This window comes from Mirounga leonina, unplaced genomic scaffold, assembly GCF_011800145.1.
Source record: "Mirounga leonina isolate KUSES-001 unplaced genomic scaffold, KU_Mleo_1.0 Mir_170, whole genome shotgun sequence".
In the NCBI taxonomy this organism is placed as follows: domain Eukaryota; kingdom Metazoa; phylum Chordata; class Mammalia; order Carnivora; family Phocidae; genus Mirounga; species Mirounga leonina.
The window spans coordinates 42,362,518-42,379,081 of record NW_023270433.1 but is presented as its reverse complement, the minus strand read 5'-3'; the positions used below and the strand labels follow the sequence as shown (position 1 = coordinate 42,379,081).

The window sequence follows — 16,564 nt, the reverse complement described above, 5'->3', positions numbered from 1 at the left end:
GGGAACACAAGCAGGGGGAGTGGGAGAGGAAGAAGCAGGCTTCCCGCTGAGCAGGGAGCCTGATGCAGGGCTCAATCCCAGGACCCTGGGATCATGACCTGAGCCGAAGGCAGACACTTAACGACTGAGCCACCCATGTGCCCCCAGAATTTCTATAGAGTTTTAATCACCTGAGTATGCTTCATTTTATGGGGGATGTGTGTGTGTGTGTGACCATTCTCATGCTTTCATTAACTGTGCAATTAACCTTAGCATATAGGAGGTTATCCCTTCCTGTTTTAAAAAAAAATTTCCAGGACGCCTGGTTGGCTCAGTAGGTTAAGCATCTGCCTTCGACTCAGGTCATGATCCCAGGGTCCTGGGATCGAGCCCCACATCAGGCTCCCTGCTCAGCAGGGACTCTGCTTCTCCCTCTGCACTCTCTCTCTCTCAATAAATAAATAAAATCTTTAAAATATTTTTTTTCCCTTAAAGACTCCAGTTACTTTATTTTTTAAAATTGTGTGCTTTTAATATAAAAATGTGGTATGTACTCAATGTGAAAAATTCAAGCAATACAAAAGTGTCTGAAAAGTCATCTCCTTTTTCCTCATAGTCATCCCAGTCTTTAGAGTCATCCCAGTCTTTTAAATTATTTACAATTTTATGTTTATAGCATTTTAGACTTTTTCTGTTCATATATAAGCATATGTATTTTAAGATGGAGTAATATATAATTCCTCTGAGGCTGAGTCTTTCATTTAACTATATTTAATGTACATTCTTCCATATGAGGGTATATACTTCATTTTAGAAATAATGGTCAGTGTCAGGGTTTTAAAGCCAGACCAAGAATGGTGCCTGGCACATATTTATTACTCCCAACAACTGTTAGCTGCCATTATCATCTTTGTTATTGTTATGGTTAAATAGTATTCACTGTATCCACATTGACATTTAGGTAGTTTCTAATTTTTCACTACCAAAATAATGTTCCATAAATAACCTTGTTGCATACATGTTTTTTAACTTGCATATTTCTATAGGATAAATTTCTAGAAGTGAAATTATGAGTAGAATGTTACTTATGTTTACAATTTTTATTATTTTTGCTAATTTCTTCCAGAAAAAGTTGTGCCATTTTATACAACCAACAGCAGTATGTGAAAATGCTTCCTCACCAATGTTATTTATAAATTTCTTAATTTTTGTCAGTCAAGAGAATATACAGTTTGGGTGGTTTTTTTTTTATTTAAATTCAACTAATTAACATATAATGTATTATTGGTTTCAGAGGTAGAGGTCAGAGAATATACACTTTGACAGTTCACTGTTCCTAAAGGCCTGCATTTGTAGTACTACTGTGATCCACAAGGTGGGGCTAGTTTTCTGGATGTCTACTTACACGGACCAGGCTTGACCAATACAGTTGAAAAAGTACGGTCACATTTTTTAAAAAGTATCTTTTATTTTTAAGCACTTGCCTCTCAAGAAGGATTTTTGGGCATTGTTACTCACTACTAATTATTCCTTCATTTTTAGAGTAGAGTATCTTTCCAAGGATGGATTAGATTGTAAAACCAAATATGTGATTGTTGGTATCAGACATCTAGATATCTAATTGCTACAATGTGATAAATATGTATCATGACAGAAATACATGTGAAGTGCTATAGAATCATTGTATTACTGTCCTAAACTCTGTATAAAGTCATTGTAATTTACTCCATAATTTATATGCTTCTTTGAAGAGTAATAAAAAGGTAAAACATTTTTCTTAGGTTTGTCTATAGAATACTTTTTCATACTTAGGGTTCCATGGCCTAGTTTAGAAGCCTTCATTCTTTGCATATGTCAGGTAATATGGAATTTATAAAGACAGGATAGTTTTATTGAAGAGCACAGGTTCTACAACCAGAATGACTAGATTCAAATCTGAGCTGTGCTGTTTTACTGGCTGATCTTGGAATACTATTTGACTTTTTAATACCTTAGTTTCTTCATTTTTATTTTCTATTACTTTTTTAGTTTCTTCATTTTTATTTTTTTAAAGATTTATTTATTTATTAGAGAGAGAGAGCACGTGTGTGAGTAGGGGAGGGGCAGAGGGAGAGAAAGAATCTCATGCAGCCTCCATGCTCAGCACAGAGCCGGACTTGGGGTTCAAACTCATGACCCCGAGATCATGACCTGAGCCAAAATCAAGAGCCAGCTGCTCAACTGACTGAGCCACTGAGGCGCCCCTAGTTCTTTCATTTTTAAAATGGAGATGATAACAGTACCTTCCTACTACTTAGGGTCACTGTGCAGATTAGATGAATGAGGTTTTGTGTGTGTGTGTATGTGTGAGACTGAGAATAGCATACCACGATAATAATGCATATAGTGTTAGTTATTAGCTGTTATTATTAAGGCTATTAATTTATAAACTGAAACTTGAATAACTTTCCTGGAGATTTTTGCAAAACATATTTTAGAAAGTATTTTCCCCAGGATATATAAAATAATCGATTCAGTTTCCAAGTGGTTTATATTCTGGTATCTGAGATGTCAAATGGCATTTATACATTGCCATTCTATAGAGATTCAATATACATTAAATGAAGAAGAATGAATCTTTGCTTATTGTTCAATTTGAAGATTGGTTAAACTACATTTTGTATTTTTCATTAGAATGATGGTATTATTTCCAGATCGGGTGCATGAGCACCATCTGTAACAAAATCTTGAGCTCCACCTCATACCTGCTGAGTGTGAAATGCTAGGTTTAGGGTTTAGCAGTTTGTGTTTCAGCAACCTCTCCTTTTGATTCTGATGCATGCTAAAGTTTATAACCACTGCTTTAGGAAATAATTAAGAAGTTACATTGTGTTTAGTACATTCCATGGACTACTTATTATACCATCCAGTTTTATTGACATTACTCTGTTAAAACAAATGTCTTCATGATCCTTTTTTTTTTCTTTGTATGGTGAGGCTTTTAGCAATAATTTCAACTTTTACATATTTAGAGAATTTTTATTATGTATTTTTAAAGTGCTTCCAGTGTGTAGAAATAATATTATCAGACTTGGTCTGCATAGCTGTAAAGAAACTTGCCTGCCAAAATTTAAAACATTTTGCAGAGAATGTGTGGTTGATAAGTTGGATGAAGCCTGAAGCCAAAAGGTAGCTTAAAACATTAAACTTATATGGACTCGTTTTAACATACCAGTTTGATATGCTTGTTTATTACTTACTGCTCTAATGACAGGTGAAAAGTAGGTGGGAGAGAGAAACTGAATATAAAAAGATGGAATTTAATAGGAACCCCAAACTGATTAAAATCGAAGTAGGAAGGGGAAGGAGAAAGTGTCCTGGCTTACTAAAATATGTGAAAATGTTAGCGGAGATTTAAACTGTAACTCAGTATGAATTAATGTGATACAGCCTCCAAAACAGCTGAAATCCTAGGTTGCATTAACAGAAAGATGAATATATAGACGTGGGAAGTGATAGTTTCGAATCCTAAATTTCTTGGCATTATTCTTTCTTTTCCTTTCCTTTCCTTTCCTTCCCTTCCCTTCCCTTCCCTTCCCTTCCCTTCCCTTTCCCCTTCCCCTCCCCCTTCCCCCTTTCCCCTTCCCCCTTCTCCTTCCCCTTCCCTTTCCCCTCCGCTCCCCACCGCTCCCCTCCCCTTTCTTGTAGGGGGCAGAGGGAGAGAATCTTAAGTAGGCTCCACACCCAGCACAGAGCCCAGTCTCATGGCCCTGAGATGACCTGAGCCAAAATCAAGCGTTGGACGCTTAACTGACTGAGCCACCCAGGCACCCCTTGGCATTATACTTTAAAAGGGATAAAGAAGAACTGGAACTCACTAAGAGTAGAATGAGCAGAATGGTAGAGACTAAAACCATGTCACATAAGGAACATTCAAAGGTATCGAACACTCAAAGGCACTGGGGAGACTTAGCTTGCCTCAGAAGGACCCCAAGTGCTAGATAGGAAGAATTTGGATATGCAGAAGTCCTTTGGGGTTTTATTCTTGGCCCCCTTCTCTAATTTTATTTTCTGTTTGCTGCGCTTTCACCTCCAAAATCAGTAGGCCTGCCAGTTTGGGGAGCTTGAGGCCAGAAGAGTCATTAGCATATGGCTTTTTATATATTAATCAAGATAGAAGATGGGGGAAAAATGGTACTCAGACCTTCTTCAGGGGCAGAACTACTTCTCAGAATATAAAAGTTAAGATAGCTCTGAAAGCCTAGAATCAAGGGAACACTGGATGGTGGAGAAGAGTCAGATGAACTGGCAGTGAGGACAAAGGAGGCTGTGATGCTCCTCAGTCCCTTGGTAGTGCAAGAAAAGCATATCTCCCTTACTCCACTATCTTTCTATGGCAGAGAGCATCAGAAAACAATGATATCCTCTCTACAGTTTTCCAAGTCTTTTGTAATAGTCCATACCCATTTCTTTTTTCCTCCATGTGAGGGAAAAAAGCCTGAATTTATAGTTTATAATTTGGGGGTACTTGTATTGTAGAGTATAAATGTCTTGAAGGCAAAGGTCCTCTTCATCTCTGTAATTCCTACATTACCTGTTAGAGTGCCTTCCTGATAAATATTTTTCTCTATATAAGAACCTGCTGAAGTCTTTCACCTATCTGCTTATTATTGGACTTCATACATACCTCATTTAGAGCACTTATGTTCCATTGTAACTTTTGGTTTGGTACATCTAATAATTTGTAAGCTCCTCTAGGATAGAGTTGTAACTATCTTGTTCATTTTGATTTCCCCAGCACCTACTACAGTATCTGGCACATAGCAGGCATTCAGTAAATTTGGAATAAATAAATTATGTAGAACTATAATTAGATCAAATGTTAAGAATTTGGGGACAGCTCTAAAATAACCCTTATTTTATCAATGTGCCCTCTTCCTTCTCCTTTGGTCTCCTTGATCTTACTACTTTAGACCCTTTCACTTACCTGCTTTTGCACCTCCAGTGTGACATACTGATTAGCATCCCCAGTATATGATCTTGTCCTCTCCTATGAGAGTAAATCTAAGAATAGATTTGGTAATAACTCCTGTATTTTACCTTAACTTAGGACTGTCCACATCTGTACATTGCTTCTCATGGGCCGCTCAGATATGAATCCTCCAACTGAGAAATCGTAAACTAGAGGAGTTCACTAGTTCCCTGATCTCTTTTCCTCTTAGCAACAGTGATATGGGAAGAGGTTTTATGAAGCTTGGGAATCTACTAAGATATATGAGATCTCTGTCCTATCTAATCCAGCTGGCCAGCCGTGTAGCTGGAGACATTGACCAGATATGTCTTCTAGCTCAATCTGATGACAGTTAAGAACATGGATTTGAGAAGAGAAGAAAGGAATATTCTCCCAGGTTTCTGACTTGGTTGATAAGTCTGTGGCCAAGGACTTCTAAATATAATGGGGAATACGGAGAGGTGCAGACTTTGAAAGGGAAGACTGATGAGTTTAATTATGAATTTACTATTAGGATGTCCTGAAAGATACCCACATGAATGTATCTAGTAAGCAGTTGGATAAAATAATCAGAAAATTAGGGAAAAGGTCAAATAATGTAGTATTAGAAGTCAACTAAAAGCAGAAACCAGAATTTAAATGTAGAAGAAAGGGAAAGCCATGAGAGAAGACATAAGGAATGATCTGAGAGTAAGAAAAACCAAAGAAGTTCCCACCCCAACAACAAAAATACATAAGGAAAAGATTTGAAAAGAAGGAAGAATGTATCAATAGTGTCAGATGTTGCAGGGTGAAATAACTGGGAACTGCCCCTTGGATTTGATAATTAAGGAGTCATAATCTTACTGAGAGAAATTTCATTGGGATGGCAGAAGGAGAAGCCTCATTACAGTATCTTGAGGTCTGATAGCAAGATGAAGAACTTTAAAAAGCATGTACAGGAGATTCTTTTAAGTTTGTAAGAAGAAAGAGATAAGATGGTAGTTAAATTTTTATAAAGCCTAGGATGCAGACCTTCCTCCTAATCCCTTAATGCCTAACCAATCTCTGAAGAGTGGGACTTCTCAGACAACCAGGACGTTCTTAGAAACCTAGGATGTGGCAGGTTCAGCAGAAACTAGCTTTTCTGCTACTTCACATACGTTGTATAACATTTCCATGCATATTACCCTCCTATGGAGGGTATTCCAGCTCTAATTCTTTGTTTCTCACTCAAAAACTATTGCCATAAAGTGAGTGTGAATGGTGACATAATTTTAATTTGTCTGTAATCTATTTTTGAAAAAACTTAATCATATACAAATTTGTTATTAATAACAAAGTCCATGCCTCCATGTAATTCGAGGCTCTATCCCAACTGTCTTACTCTACTTCCTAACTTTAGCCAGTACTTGAAAAAACTGCATAGGAGTTTATACAGAATACAGGCTGACCGTTGCATTTTAACCTCTGCACTGTAACTTTTGGCTCCCCTGATTTTTTTTTTTTTTTTTGAACCCTTCAAGTTCTTCTAAATGCGCAGCTTCTTATCAGGAACCACCTTAGGAATCTCAAGTCTGTTATTCTCTCCATCCTTACTGGGCATCATCTTAATAAGGTTCCTTAGTTTTTCCAGAATGCTAAAAATTGACTGACTTAGATAAAGAAATTACAGGTTGTTGCAAGCGCAAATTTATTCTGCTTTCTCTACCTGGGACCCTGAGAACACAGGGTCTCACTAGTCTAGGGAAATAGTGGTGTCCTTCCAAAACTCAGTTTTTGTTACACGGAAAATCCTTTTGTTATAGAATAATCACGATCTACCTCTGTTAATGGCCCCTTTATGCTGCTAAAGTGTCCAGCTTCATCCATTTGTCAGGGTCTTGGATTTTTGCCCTTTTAACATGTCTTCCACATATATTAAATGCAACATGTCCAAACCTGTTGTAAGCAACTTGTTCCTAAACTTGCTTCTCTTTTTGGTTAATTATACTACCATGTCTTCAGTTGCCCAAGCCAGAAACCTGAGAGTTATACAAAATCTATTTACTCTGGCTCTTAAGTGACTGGATTGAAAATCTACTTTCCATCCTAATTGCCACTGCTCTACTCCAAGAAACCTTCATCTTTTACCTGGCTTACTGTGACAACCTCCTAACTGGTCATATTGCCTCCAGTATTACTTGCCTTTTATTCATTCAACCAGAAATATTTTTCAGAAATGCAAATTGATCATTTTATTCCCCTGCTTAAAATTCTTCAGTAGTTTTACCATTGTCCTTACATTGTCCAAACTTTTATAATATGTGTCTTATAAGGTCTCTCATCATTTGCCTCCTCTTTGTGCCACTTTTTCACTTCACATTCTCTGCCTCAGCCATACCACTCTTTCAGTTCCTTGTGCTGCCATACTCATCCTCACTTTTGGGTTTCCCTACTTGCAATGCTTTGACTTTGAACCTCTTCTCTGTTTCAACCAGGTAACTCCTATTCATTTGTTCTTTATAATTTAGCTTAACTATTACTTCCTTAGAGAAAATTCCTGGAAATTCCTTAACTAGATAAGTTGTCTTTGTGCTCTTACAGCACCCTTTTGCATACGATAGCAATTCTAATTGCTTGTTCAGTCTTCGTAGACTTTAAGGTCTGTGAGGGAGGTTACTTTGCTATTTTGCCTGCTGTTGTGAGTTATTCAAAGATGGGAATGAACTTTTTGGGGAGCTTATGTTTCCCATCACCAGTAGTGTTCATGTGCAGGTTGAGTGGGTCCAAGTTGGGACTGAAATAGAGAACCATTGGAAAGCATTTAGTCTTTTCCAGTCAGGAGATTTTTTCCGAATTATCAAACATACATACATAGTTGTTTTAAAAGATTGTATGTTAATTAAAAAAATTTCACTGAATTGAAAATATTGAATATTCAATAACTATTGGTATATAGAAAAACCTAAGAAATATTTTACATTTAGAGCACTATGTCTGGAGTTTTTGAAATTGATGTTATATTTTGTATCTCTTATAGGCGAAATGAATCAGAAGTACAAGGAACTAAAAAAACGAGAGGAAAATATGGACAGTAAGTGACCTTACTGATATGAAAATATTCTCAGGTATTTGTTCATGTATACCAAATCAGAGATTTCATTTTGGGAAGATACAGTGGCTAATAATAAATGCAGAAGTATGGACATTCAAAGTATTTGCCTTGAAGAATTAATATCTAGCATAATTTAGGAATGGGTAGAGAATTTTAAAAAGATTTTGCACGTTTGTGTGTGTATGAGTAGTTTTGTGCTAGGGATAGATTCTAAAGCTAGTACTTACATTTATTGTTTGTATAGAGACCACTTACTGATTGAATGTTGAATGTTCTCTTTTTCCTGCTTCACTGTATTCATCTTTAGTATCTTTTGCCTTTTTTTTTAGCTTTTCATAATACTTCCTCTCATTATTTATCAGCCTTTACCAGATCTTGCTACTTGGTTCTGTTACTGACTGTAGCTTTTAGTAGCCTTCTGTTGCAGCTTCTCATTTACTTTTTAAAAATCTTAACTTTGTAAGTAGAGCTTCACTTAAACTTAATTGTGTTGTACATTCATAAATTTTAAAAAATTGATCTTTATTATCTGTTACTGGTTTCCCTTTTTAATAATCATTTTTGCTAGAATGTAAAGTTTTATTGGTCCAATGTTAATTGTTACCTTCATAGAAGCATGCCATAAAGTAGTAATTGCCAACTCTGATTTAACAATATCCCAAGATTTCTTTAAAATCTCAGCAAATACTTGGGGCACCTGGGTGGCTCATTCGTTAACCGTCTGCCTTCGGCTCAGGTCGTGATCCTGGGGTCCTGGGATCGAGCCCCACGTCGGGCTCCCTGCTCAGCGGGAAGCCTGCTTCTCCCTCTGCCTCTGCCCCTGCTTGTGTTCCCTCTCTCGCTGTCTCTCTCCCTCAAATAAATAAATAAAATATTAAAAAAAAAAAAACTCAGCAAGTACCAAAAATTATCTCAAAATTAATTCGTTGTTTCTTGCTAACAGTAAAGTTATTTTAACTGTAAGTTTTTATTTTTGAAAGAGCCATAGAAATACCTTAAGAATATGAAAAAGAGTAAATTACGTACTGATTCTGTATTAGACAAGAGAAAGGAAGATTTCTTAGAATATTTATAATGTGAATAAATTATTTAATTTACTTAGTTGAGATTAATGCAACATTTTAAAGAAAATACTCATTTTCAGATTAGCAACTATTTTCCATATTAAAATTAGTGGCTAATTGTAAGTATGAATAATTATAGATATATCAAGGAGACCTGTAAAAACAGATTTTTTTATGTTCTCCTTAATATCAGCTGTTACTTCTGAGCCCAAATTTTTAACCTTTAGTTTATTTGTATTAAGATCATAACTATTAAGCTTTAAAAGCTGGAAAGTATGTAGAAATATTCTTATTGAGTAATTTAATTACCCTTGGGTTAATAAAAGATTACATAGTAATAATTGAAAATTTGCTTTGAATTTCTAGAAAGTACTAAGATCTATAGATCAGAACTTATATAGTGTTAACTATATTAACCGTAGCCTCTCATCATATTTTGCATCTGCAGCTTTTATTGAGACTTTTGATGAAACTAAGAATCAGGAACTGGAAAGGAAGGCACAGATAGAAGCCAGCATTGTTGCACTTTTGGAGCATGGTAGTCGAGTAAGTGCCATGTACCTGTCTTAGCGTCCTCATTATTTTTACTGTGATTACCTTTCCAAATACAGCTCAAAGAAATGCAGTGGTTCACTATTGCATCTGTTCATTTAATCTGTTTCCTTTAAATCCCCTTGCTTATTGTTTTATTTCTTTAAGCTATTAATTTTTGTATTTCTAGCAAAATTCATCTATGGATGATAGGGGAAAAGGATGAGATATGTATAATGTCAATTTTTAGCGTAGGTAAGGGGCCAATTCAGAGTAATTATTATGATTTTCTTCCATTGTTGACGTATCTGAACTTGGAGAAGTAACGTTTGCACAGAAACTTCAAAGTCTAGATGTTCTAATGGAAAATGTTGATACATTTTTACACAATCATTTGTATTATGAATAGAAGGGATTCTTTTCTTGTAAGAACCTACAAGAGTATAGGTTATCAAGGAATATCTTGATTCATAAAAAAATGTTTGTTGAGCAGCTACTAATGAGTGGTGGAATAGAAGGAAAAATGTGCAGTCTCTTTTAAATATTCTGTGTGTCTTAAGACTCCAAGCAGTTCTTAAAATAGTGTATTTGAATTTCTTCTACAGTGAGATAAAATTCAGAATTGTTTCTTTTACATTAGCTTTAATTTAGTCTCCTTATTGCAAAAACCTGACTTTTAATCTCACTATATTTTTCTAAACATACATGATAAATAATGTATTTCAAAAAAGAATACCGATACAGAACATCTAGTTGTTTAGCAGTGTTTTCCAAGAGTTTTCTTGGAGAATCAAATCAGTTGAATTTTTTCCATTTTTATTTCTCTACAAATACAGAATATAAATCGTATGAAACAGATCTCTTCTATCACCAATCAAGAGCTGAAGATGATGCAGGATGATCTCAATTTTAAATCTACGGAAATGCAGAAATCACAAAGTACAGCTAGGAATTTGACTTCAGGTGAGAAAACATAGATTTTAATATCCTGTTTTTTCCTGTAACAAATTGAAACTTTAAAAATTTAATGGTATTTTAGTTGATATTTTTGAAAGGCTGAGAATATAATTTATGATTGCTTATTGCTCTAGTCTTTTATAGCCTCAGAATTTTGTGTGACTTTTCACATCAACTTAATAGTATTTCATTGGGACATTCTGATTCGTTTTTAACATTTACTGAATGCTTGCTCTATGCTTGTGCTATAACGTAGGTACACAGAGATTAAAAAAAAAAAAATCCAGTCTCTTTCCTCAAGGAACTTTCAGCCTGGTGGGATAATGACAAAAATCAACTAAAATATAATGAAACAGTACTATGATAGAAGGATAAGGAGTAACAGAATTACATTGGGTTCCTATCCACCCCAGTCTTGGGTAGTTAGGAGAGGAATCCTCGAGGAAGTAATATTTTAATTATAATTAGTTTCAGCCATTATAACTGACATGATACCAGAGCAACACTCTACAGTAGAAATGTAATGCCAGCCACATATATAATTTCCAATTTCCTAGTAGGTAGGTTATAAAAGTAAACAGACAGGTGAATTTTAATAATATACTTTTGTTTAATTAGTTTATCCAAAAGATTATTGTTTAAACATGTAATCAGTACAAAAATGATCAGTGAGATTTTGCAGTTACAGTCCATCTCAACTTGAGACTAGACAGTCAACTGTTCAAAAGCCGAATGTAGCTAATAACTGTCATTTGGACAGTGCAGATAGAGATTAAAAACAAATACACAAAATAGAGCTTAAAGAGTTTAGGATAGTGTGTCAACTACACTCAAAAAAAAGAATTTAGGATAAAGTCAAAATTTGTGTAGAATCTTTGGTTCTTGAACTGATGGTTTCTAACTATGGGTGTTTTTTATGCTGGTGTGTGGTGACTTTGAATTAGCCATGGTTTTTTTTTTCCTACCTGGAATTACACTGGCAGTTAGTGAAATTATGAGGAATAAAGAATTAATATTTGCTAACTTAAAAATGTTGAGATTCTTTAATTGGAATAATGGACCCACAATATTTATTTATCTGGAATCCCAAAATCTAAAAAGCTCCTGGCAGCAAAACCTGACCTGACCTGAACTGACATGAGGCTATTTATAGTCTTTAATTATCCTACCTAATGTGACTGTTCATAATTTTTGCTGCAGAAATAGTTATGTACTTGATGACAGGATGCTGCCCTAACCCCTGCTGTGGGAGTTATATTATAATATATGTGCTATGTTACTTTTCTAAAATCTGAAGAATTCTGCATTCTAAAATGGAGTTACCTGGGAGTTTTATATAAGGATTATAGACCTATAAAAGTATGCTGAATGTTATCAATATACAGTTGAATTTAGGTTGATGATATAGGTGGATAGTAGTTATTTTATACATTAAAGTATATTTTATCTGCCCAGATTTATTTAGAGTTTGTTTGCTGTAGTTTTATTTGTATATCTGAATTATATGCGAAGAAACTAGAGAAGGTATGTTCTGAATTTGATTTATTGGTTTGACTATCAGAATTTTTTTAATTGTAATAAAAAACACATAACATAAAATATATCATCTTAACCATTAACCATAAGTACAGTGTTGAGCAACAGATGTCTAGAACTTTTTCATCTTGCAAAACTGAAACTTCTACCCATTGAACAACTGTCCATTTCCCTCTCATCCCCGTCCTCTGCTAACCACATTCTACTTTGTTTCTATGAGTTTGACTACTCTGAGTACCTCTTATAAGTGAAGTCATGCAATATTTGTCTTTTTGTGAATGGATATTTTACTTACCATAATGTCCTCGAGGTTCATCAGTGTTATAACATGTGACAGGATTTCCTTTTTTTAAAGGCTGAATAATATTCTATAGAATGTATGTATTACACTTTTTATTCATTCATTGATGACATTTAGGTTGTTTTTACCTCTCGGTTATTGTGATTCATGCTGTAATGAACATGGGTGTGCAAATATCTCTTTGAGATCTTTTCAGATATGAGTATTTTTACATCTTTATTTTCTTCTTTCTATAAGCCAAAGAATTTTATCTTTAATTATTCCATCTAGGAAATCTCTGTTTTGTGTTTTAGATGGTAGTTTTAAGGTTTTCATTTATCTAAAGTCAATTTCAATTTAAAGTTTTTGCCTCCTTTAAGCTGTCTTTGTATAATGACTGTTAAGAAACACATTTTTTAAAAAGTAAATATCAATACCAGGAAATGAATTCAATTATAAGGACTTTGATCCTTTCATACTTTTATACTTTGTGTTTACATTTGCTTTTAAAAACTAGTCATTATATTTTCTCCAGTGATGTAGGGTTGAAAAGAATGAGAACTGGCTTTAATTTTATTCGAGTTTATTACTATGATAAGGGTTTTACTGAAAATTTTCTTTATTAAGGTTTGAATTTTCTGGCCCTTACGATTAATTTCATTCACTCAGTTATTTTTAAGTGTTAATTTAAACCAAGCATATAAATTATTTTCCCTCTCTTTCCTTAACACCATTCCCCATCAACATTTTCTTGTATCTAGAAGTCACCATAAGAAGTCTATACTATTCGGGGCGCCTGGGTGGCTCAGTCGGTTAAGCGTCTGCCTTCTGCTCAGGTTATAACTGCCTTCGGCTCAGGTCATGATCCCAGAGTCCTGGGATCGAGCCCTGCATCCGGCTCCCTGCTCAGAGGGCAGCCTGCTTCTCCCTCTCCCACTCCCACTCCTCCTGCTTGTGTTCCCTCTCTCGCTGTCTCTCTCTCTGTCAAATAAATAAATAAAATCTTAAAAAAAAAAAAGAAAAAGTCTATACTATCCTTGTTCACCTTTCAGAGATAATGAATTTTACATTCCCACTTGTGAATTGCCTCCCTTTGGCTCTTGCATTTATAATTGGAAATTATATAGAACTTATATAGACTTTATATAATTCTATATAATTAAAAACAATTCTATATAATTAAAAATTAAATTAAAAATTAAAATCAGGAAAATCAGGGTTGTGTAGGGTTGATTTTCTTCGTGTACTCTGTTTCTTAATGAGCCAATATTATTCCCAAAGGGACAAAATTATTTCTTGGAGGGAGAGTAAAAAAATCTTGAATATAATGGTTTGTGGCCCCCCAAAAGGGTCACTGTACAAGTTTCATGGGAGGGTGGTGATTAGCAAAAAAATAGTCTACAGAAGACTCCTTGGGGGGACAATAATGGGGAAAAAAGAGATTGCAAAACACTGGTGTAATGCATGAGTAAAGAGGCAAGGAATCTGTCAGCAATAGTTTTTATTTATATTTTTGGAAAGGAAACTCCAGGGAATAAACAAATGCACTGATGGCAGAATATTTCAGAAACATTTCCCCATGTCAAAGTGGTTCCTTCTGAGATTTTGCTACTATGTACACACTGCTTAGTAAACTTTGCAACTTCATAGCATATCAGAAGGAACTAGTCTGCATCCTCTTCCTGTCTCTTCCCTTGGAGAAGTTTTTAGCTTTTCAAGGGGACCTGCTGTTAAAGGAAGATAAACTTTACCCTATACCAACCAACCATTTTCTCCCTTTCTCTAGGAAAAGCAGTTTGTATAGCTCCTAAATGTATGTCCCTAATAGATCTTCAAATTAAACTTCAGTTAGAGTTCAATAACATTTCACTGAACAGTCAAAATATACAAGCTACATACATTTTCTTTTTGGAGCATTGAAACACCATAAGCCTCAGTGACTTTGATTTAGCACTTTGATTTTCATTTTAATTGTTTTCAACCCTAGTTGAGATATGAATCCAACAAAACACACTCAAAACATTTAAGTCCATATATCCATATGTTTTTTTATAACATATATGTCAGTATGTTTGGATTTTAAGACTCTTCAAGGGACAAAAGGAAATGCTCAAGTTTAATTATACCAATTTCAATTTGGTTGGGAAAAACTTCCTTTCTTAAATCACTGTCTTTTGAAGGCTTAAAAAAACTATTTGATAGTTTATGCTCTATGATAATTGTTATACAGAGAGAGTCATTCAATTTTGAACATGATATTTTTACTGTAATGTTACCTTCCACCTATATTTTAATCCATAATCTCTCTGGTTTCATAGGTAGAAGAAGAAGGTTTAATAGCAGCTTTGTATTTGATTTTCCCATTAGAGAATCTGTATAGATAATAAAACTCAATTCCAAGTAAATTTTGCTAAATTTTATATGAAGAAACCAACTTAATGCCTTCCCCACATAGAGGGAGACATCATGGTAAGAGGGCAACAAAGTGCCAAAATCCATGCATAAACTCTATTCAGATCCTAATCTGACTAGTGAACTATGTAAGCATTTGGGTAAACTTTAGGGGCCCTAGAAAAAAGCAGCAGTTAGAAGTTGAAAGAACTGAGTACAGAGATTTTACATACTGCCTACTCCAAAGGAGAAAAGTTTAGGGTTTTAGTTCAGCAAAGTTTATTGCTCATTATAAGTCAACACTTTTCAAAGGAGCACAATATAATCCAGAATCTCTACAACATGTCATTTAAAGTGTCAATTATACTATAAAAATTTATAGGAAAATTGAATCAAGGGGAAAAACAGTTAATAAACATTAAGCCTAAGATAATCCAGATGTTGAAATTAACAGAAGACTTTAAGCGTTTAGAAACATATTTAAGGATTTAAAGGAAAATAAAATCATAACAGATGAGCAGATGGAGAATCCCACAGAAAAATAAAAATTACAAAAGAGAACCAAGTGAAGAGTCAGTGAACTTGAGGATCAATAAAAATAATATAATCTGGAGAAGAAATAAAAATGAGTAGAACCTAAATGATCTGTGGGACAGTTTCAGGCAGTCTGACATACATATAATTGGAGTCCCAGAAGGAGTGGAGGCACAGAGAATAGGGGAGAAAAGATAGTTGAAGAAACAATAATGGCTGAAAATTTCCCAAATTTGATGAAAAACCAAGTTCTACAGATATAAGAAGCTCATTGAACCCCAAACATGATTGATACTAAAAATCCCTTACCTAAGCCCATCATAGTTAAACTGCAAAAATGCAACATAAAGAAAAAATAATGAAAAATGCCAGAGAAAAATAATACATATGTACAGGGAATAATACATCCCACTATAAGATTAAACTTTGTTATTTTATTATAAAAATCTTTCACCCCTAAATCTCTAACTAATAAAAGAAAGATGTTCACATTTGGCTTTTAATACTCTGAAATATCACCGTATTTTTATGAGGCTATTCATATCCCTACTTTAAAAGAGAGGTAAAGTGAAAGCGAAGTGTTCAAGGATGAAAATGTATCACTACATGCCTCTGTATACAAACAAGTAACTGTTTGGGATATTAGGATTATTGTCATACCTAGCCCTGGGAACATAGGAGAGGGGAAACTAGCTTAGGCAGGTTTGAATTCAGATACCTTCATCTGGATGTGCATGATATATATATGTATTTCAGCTCGATTTTAGTATCCATTTTTTTGTTTGCTCTAATCACATTTTACTTGGATAGCTATAAGAAAAGCAAAACAAAGAATGATGCCTGGGGAAGTCTGAATAGCAAAATTGAGCAAGTGTTACTGTTCCTTTTCTCATAGCTCACTATTCCTCATTGAGGCATCTTTCTGAATCATTAACATTTGCTGTTTTAAAAATGAACCTTTCAGGGTGCCTGGGTGGCTCAGATGGTTGGGCATCTGCCTTCAGCTCAGGTCATGGTCCCAGGGTCCTGGGATCGAATCCCACATCAGGCTCCCTGCTAGGCGGGGAGCCTGCTTCTCCCTCTGCCTCTGCCTCTCTCTCTCTCTCTCTGACTCTCATGAATAAATAAATAAAACATTAAAAAAAATGAACCTTTCATAAACATGATAATATCACTCAGCAAAAAAAAGAAAAAAAATAATATCACTCAGCACCAAAGCCTGACTG

At 34.8% G+C, this 16,564-nt stretch overlaps 1 protein-coding gene across 2 annotated transcripts in view; it reads left to right on the top strand.

The window, feature by feature from the left end:
* Positions 1-16,564, top strand: part of IFT74 (intraflagellar transport 74) — an 89,497-nt gene that overhangs the window by 59,741 nt on the left and 13,192 nt on the right. Inside the window, exons 14-16 of one of the 2 annotated variants that reach the window (XM_035016528.1) lie at positions 7,971-8,024; positions 9,558-9,655; positions 10,477-10,603. In XM_035016528.1, the coding sequence (XP_034872419.1) occupies positions 7,971-8,024; positions 9,558-9,655; positions 10,477-10,603 (279 nt within the window). The remainder of the gene's footprint in view (positions 1-7,970; positions 8,025-9,557; positions 9,656-10,476; positions 10,604-16,564) is intronic. The other variant, XR_004681310.1, reaches the window with a different exon arrangement.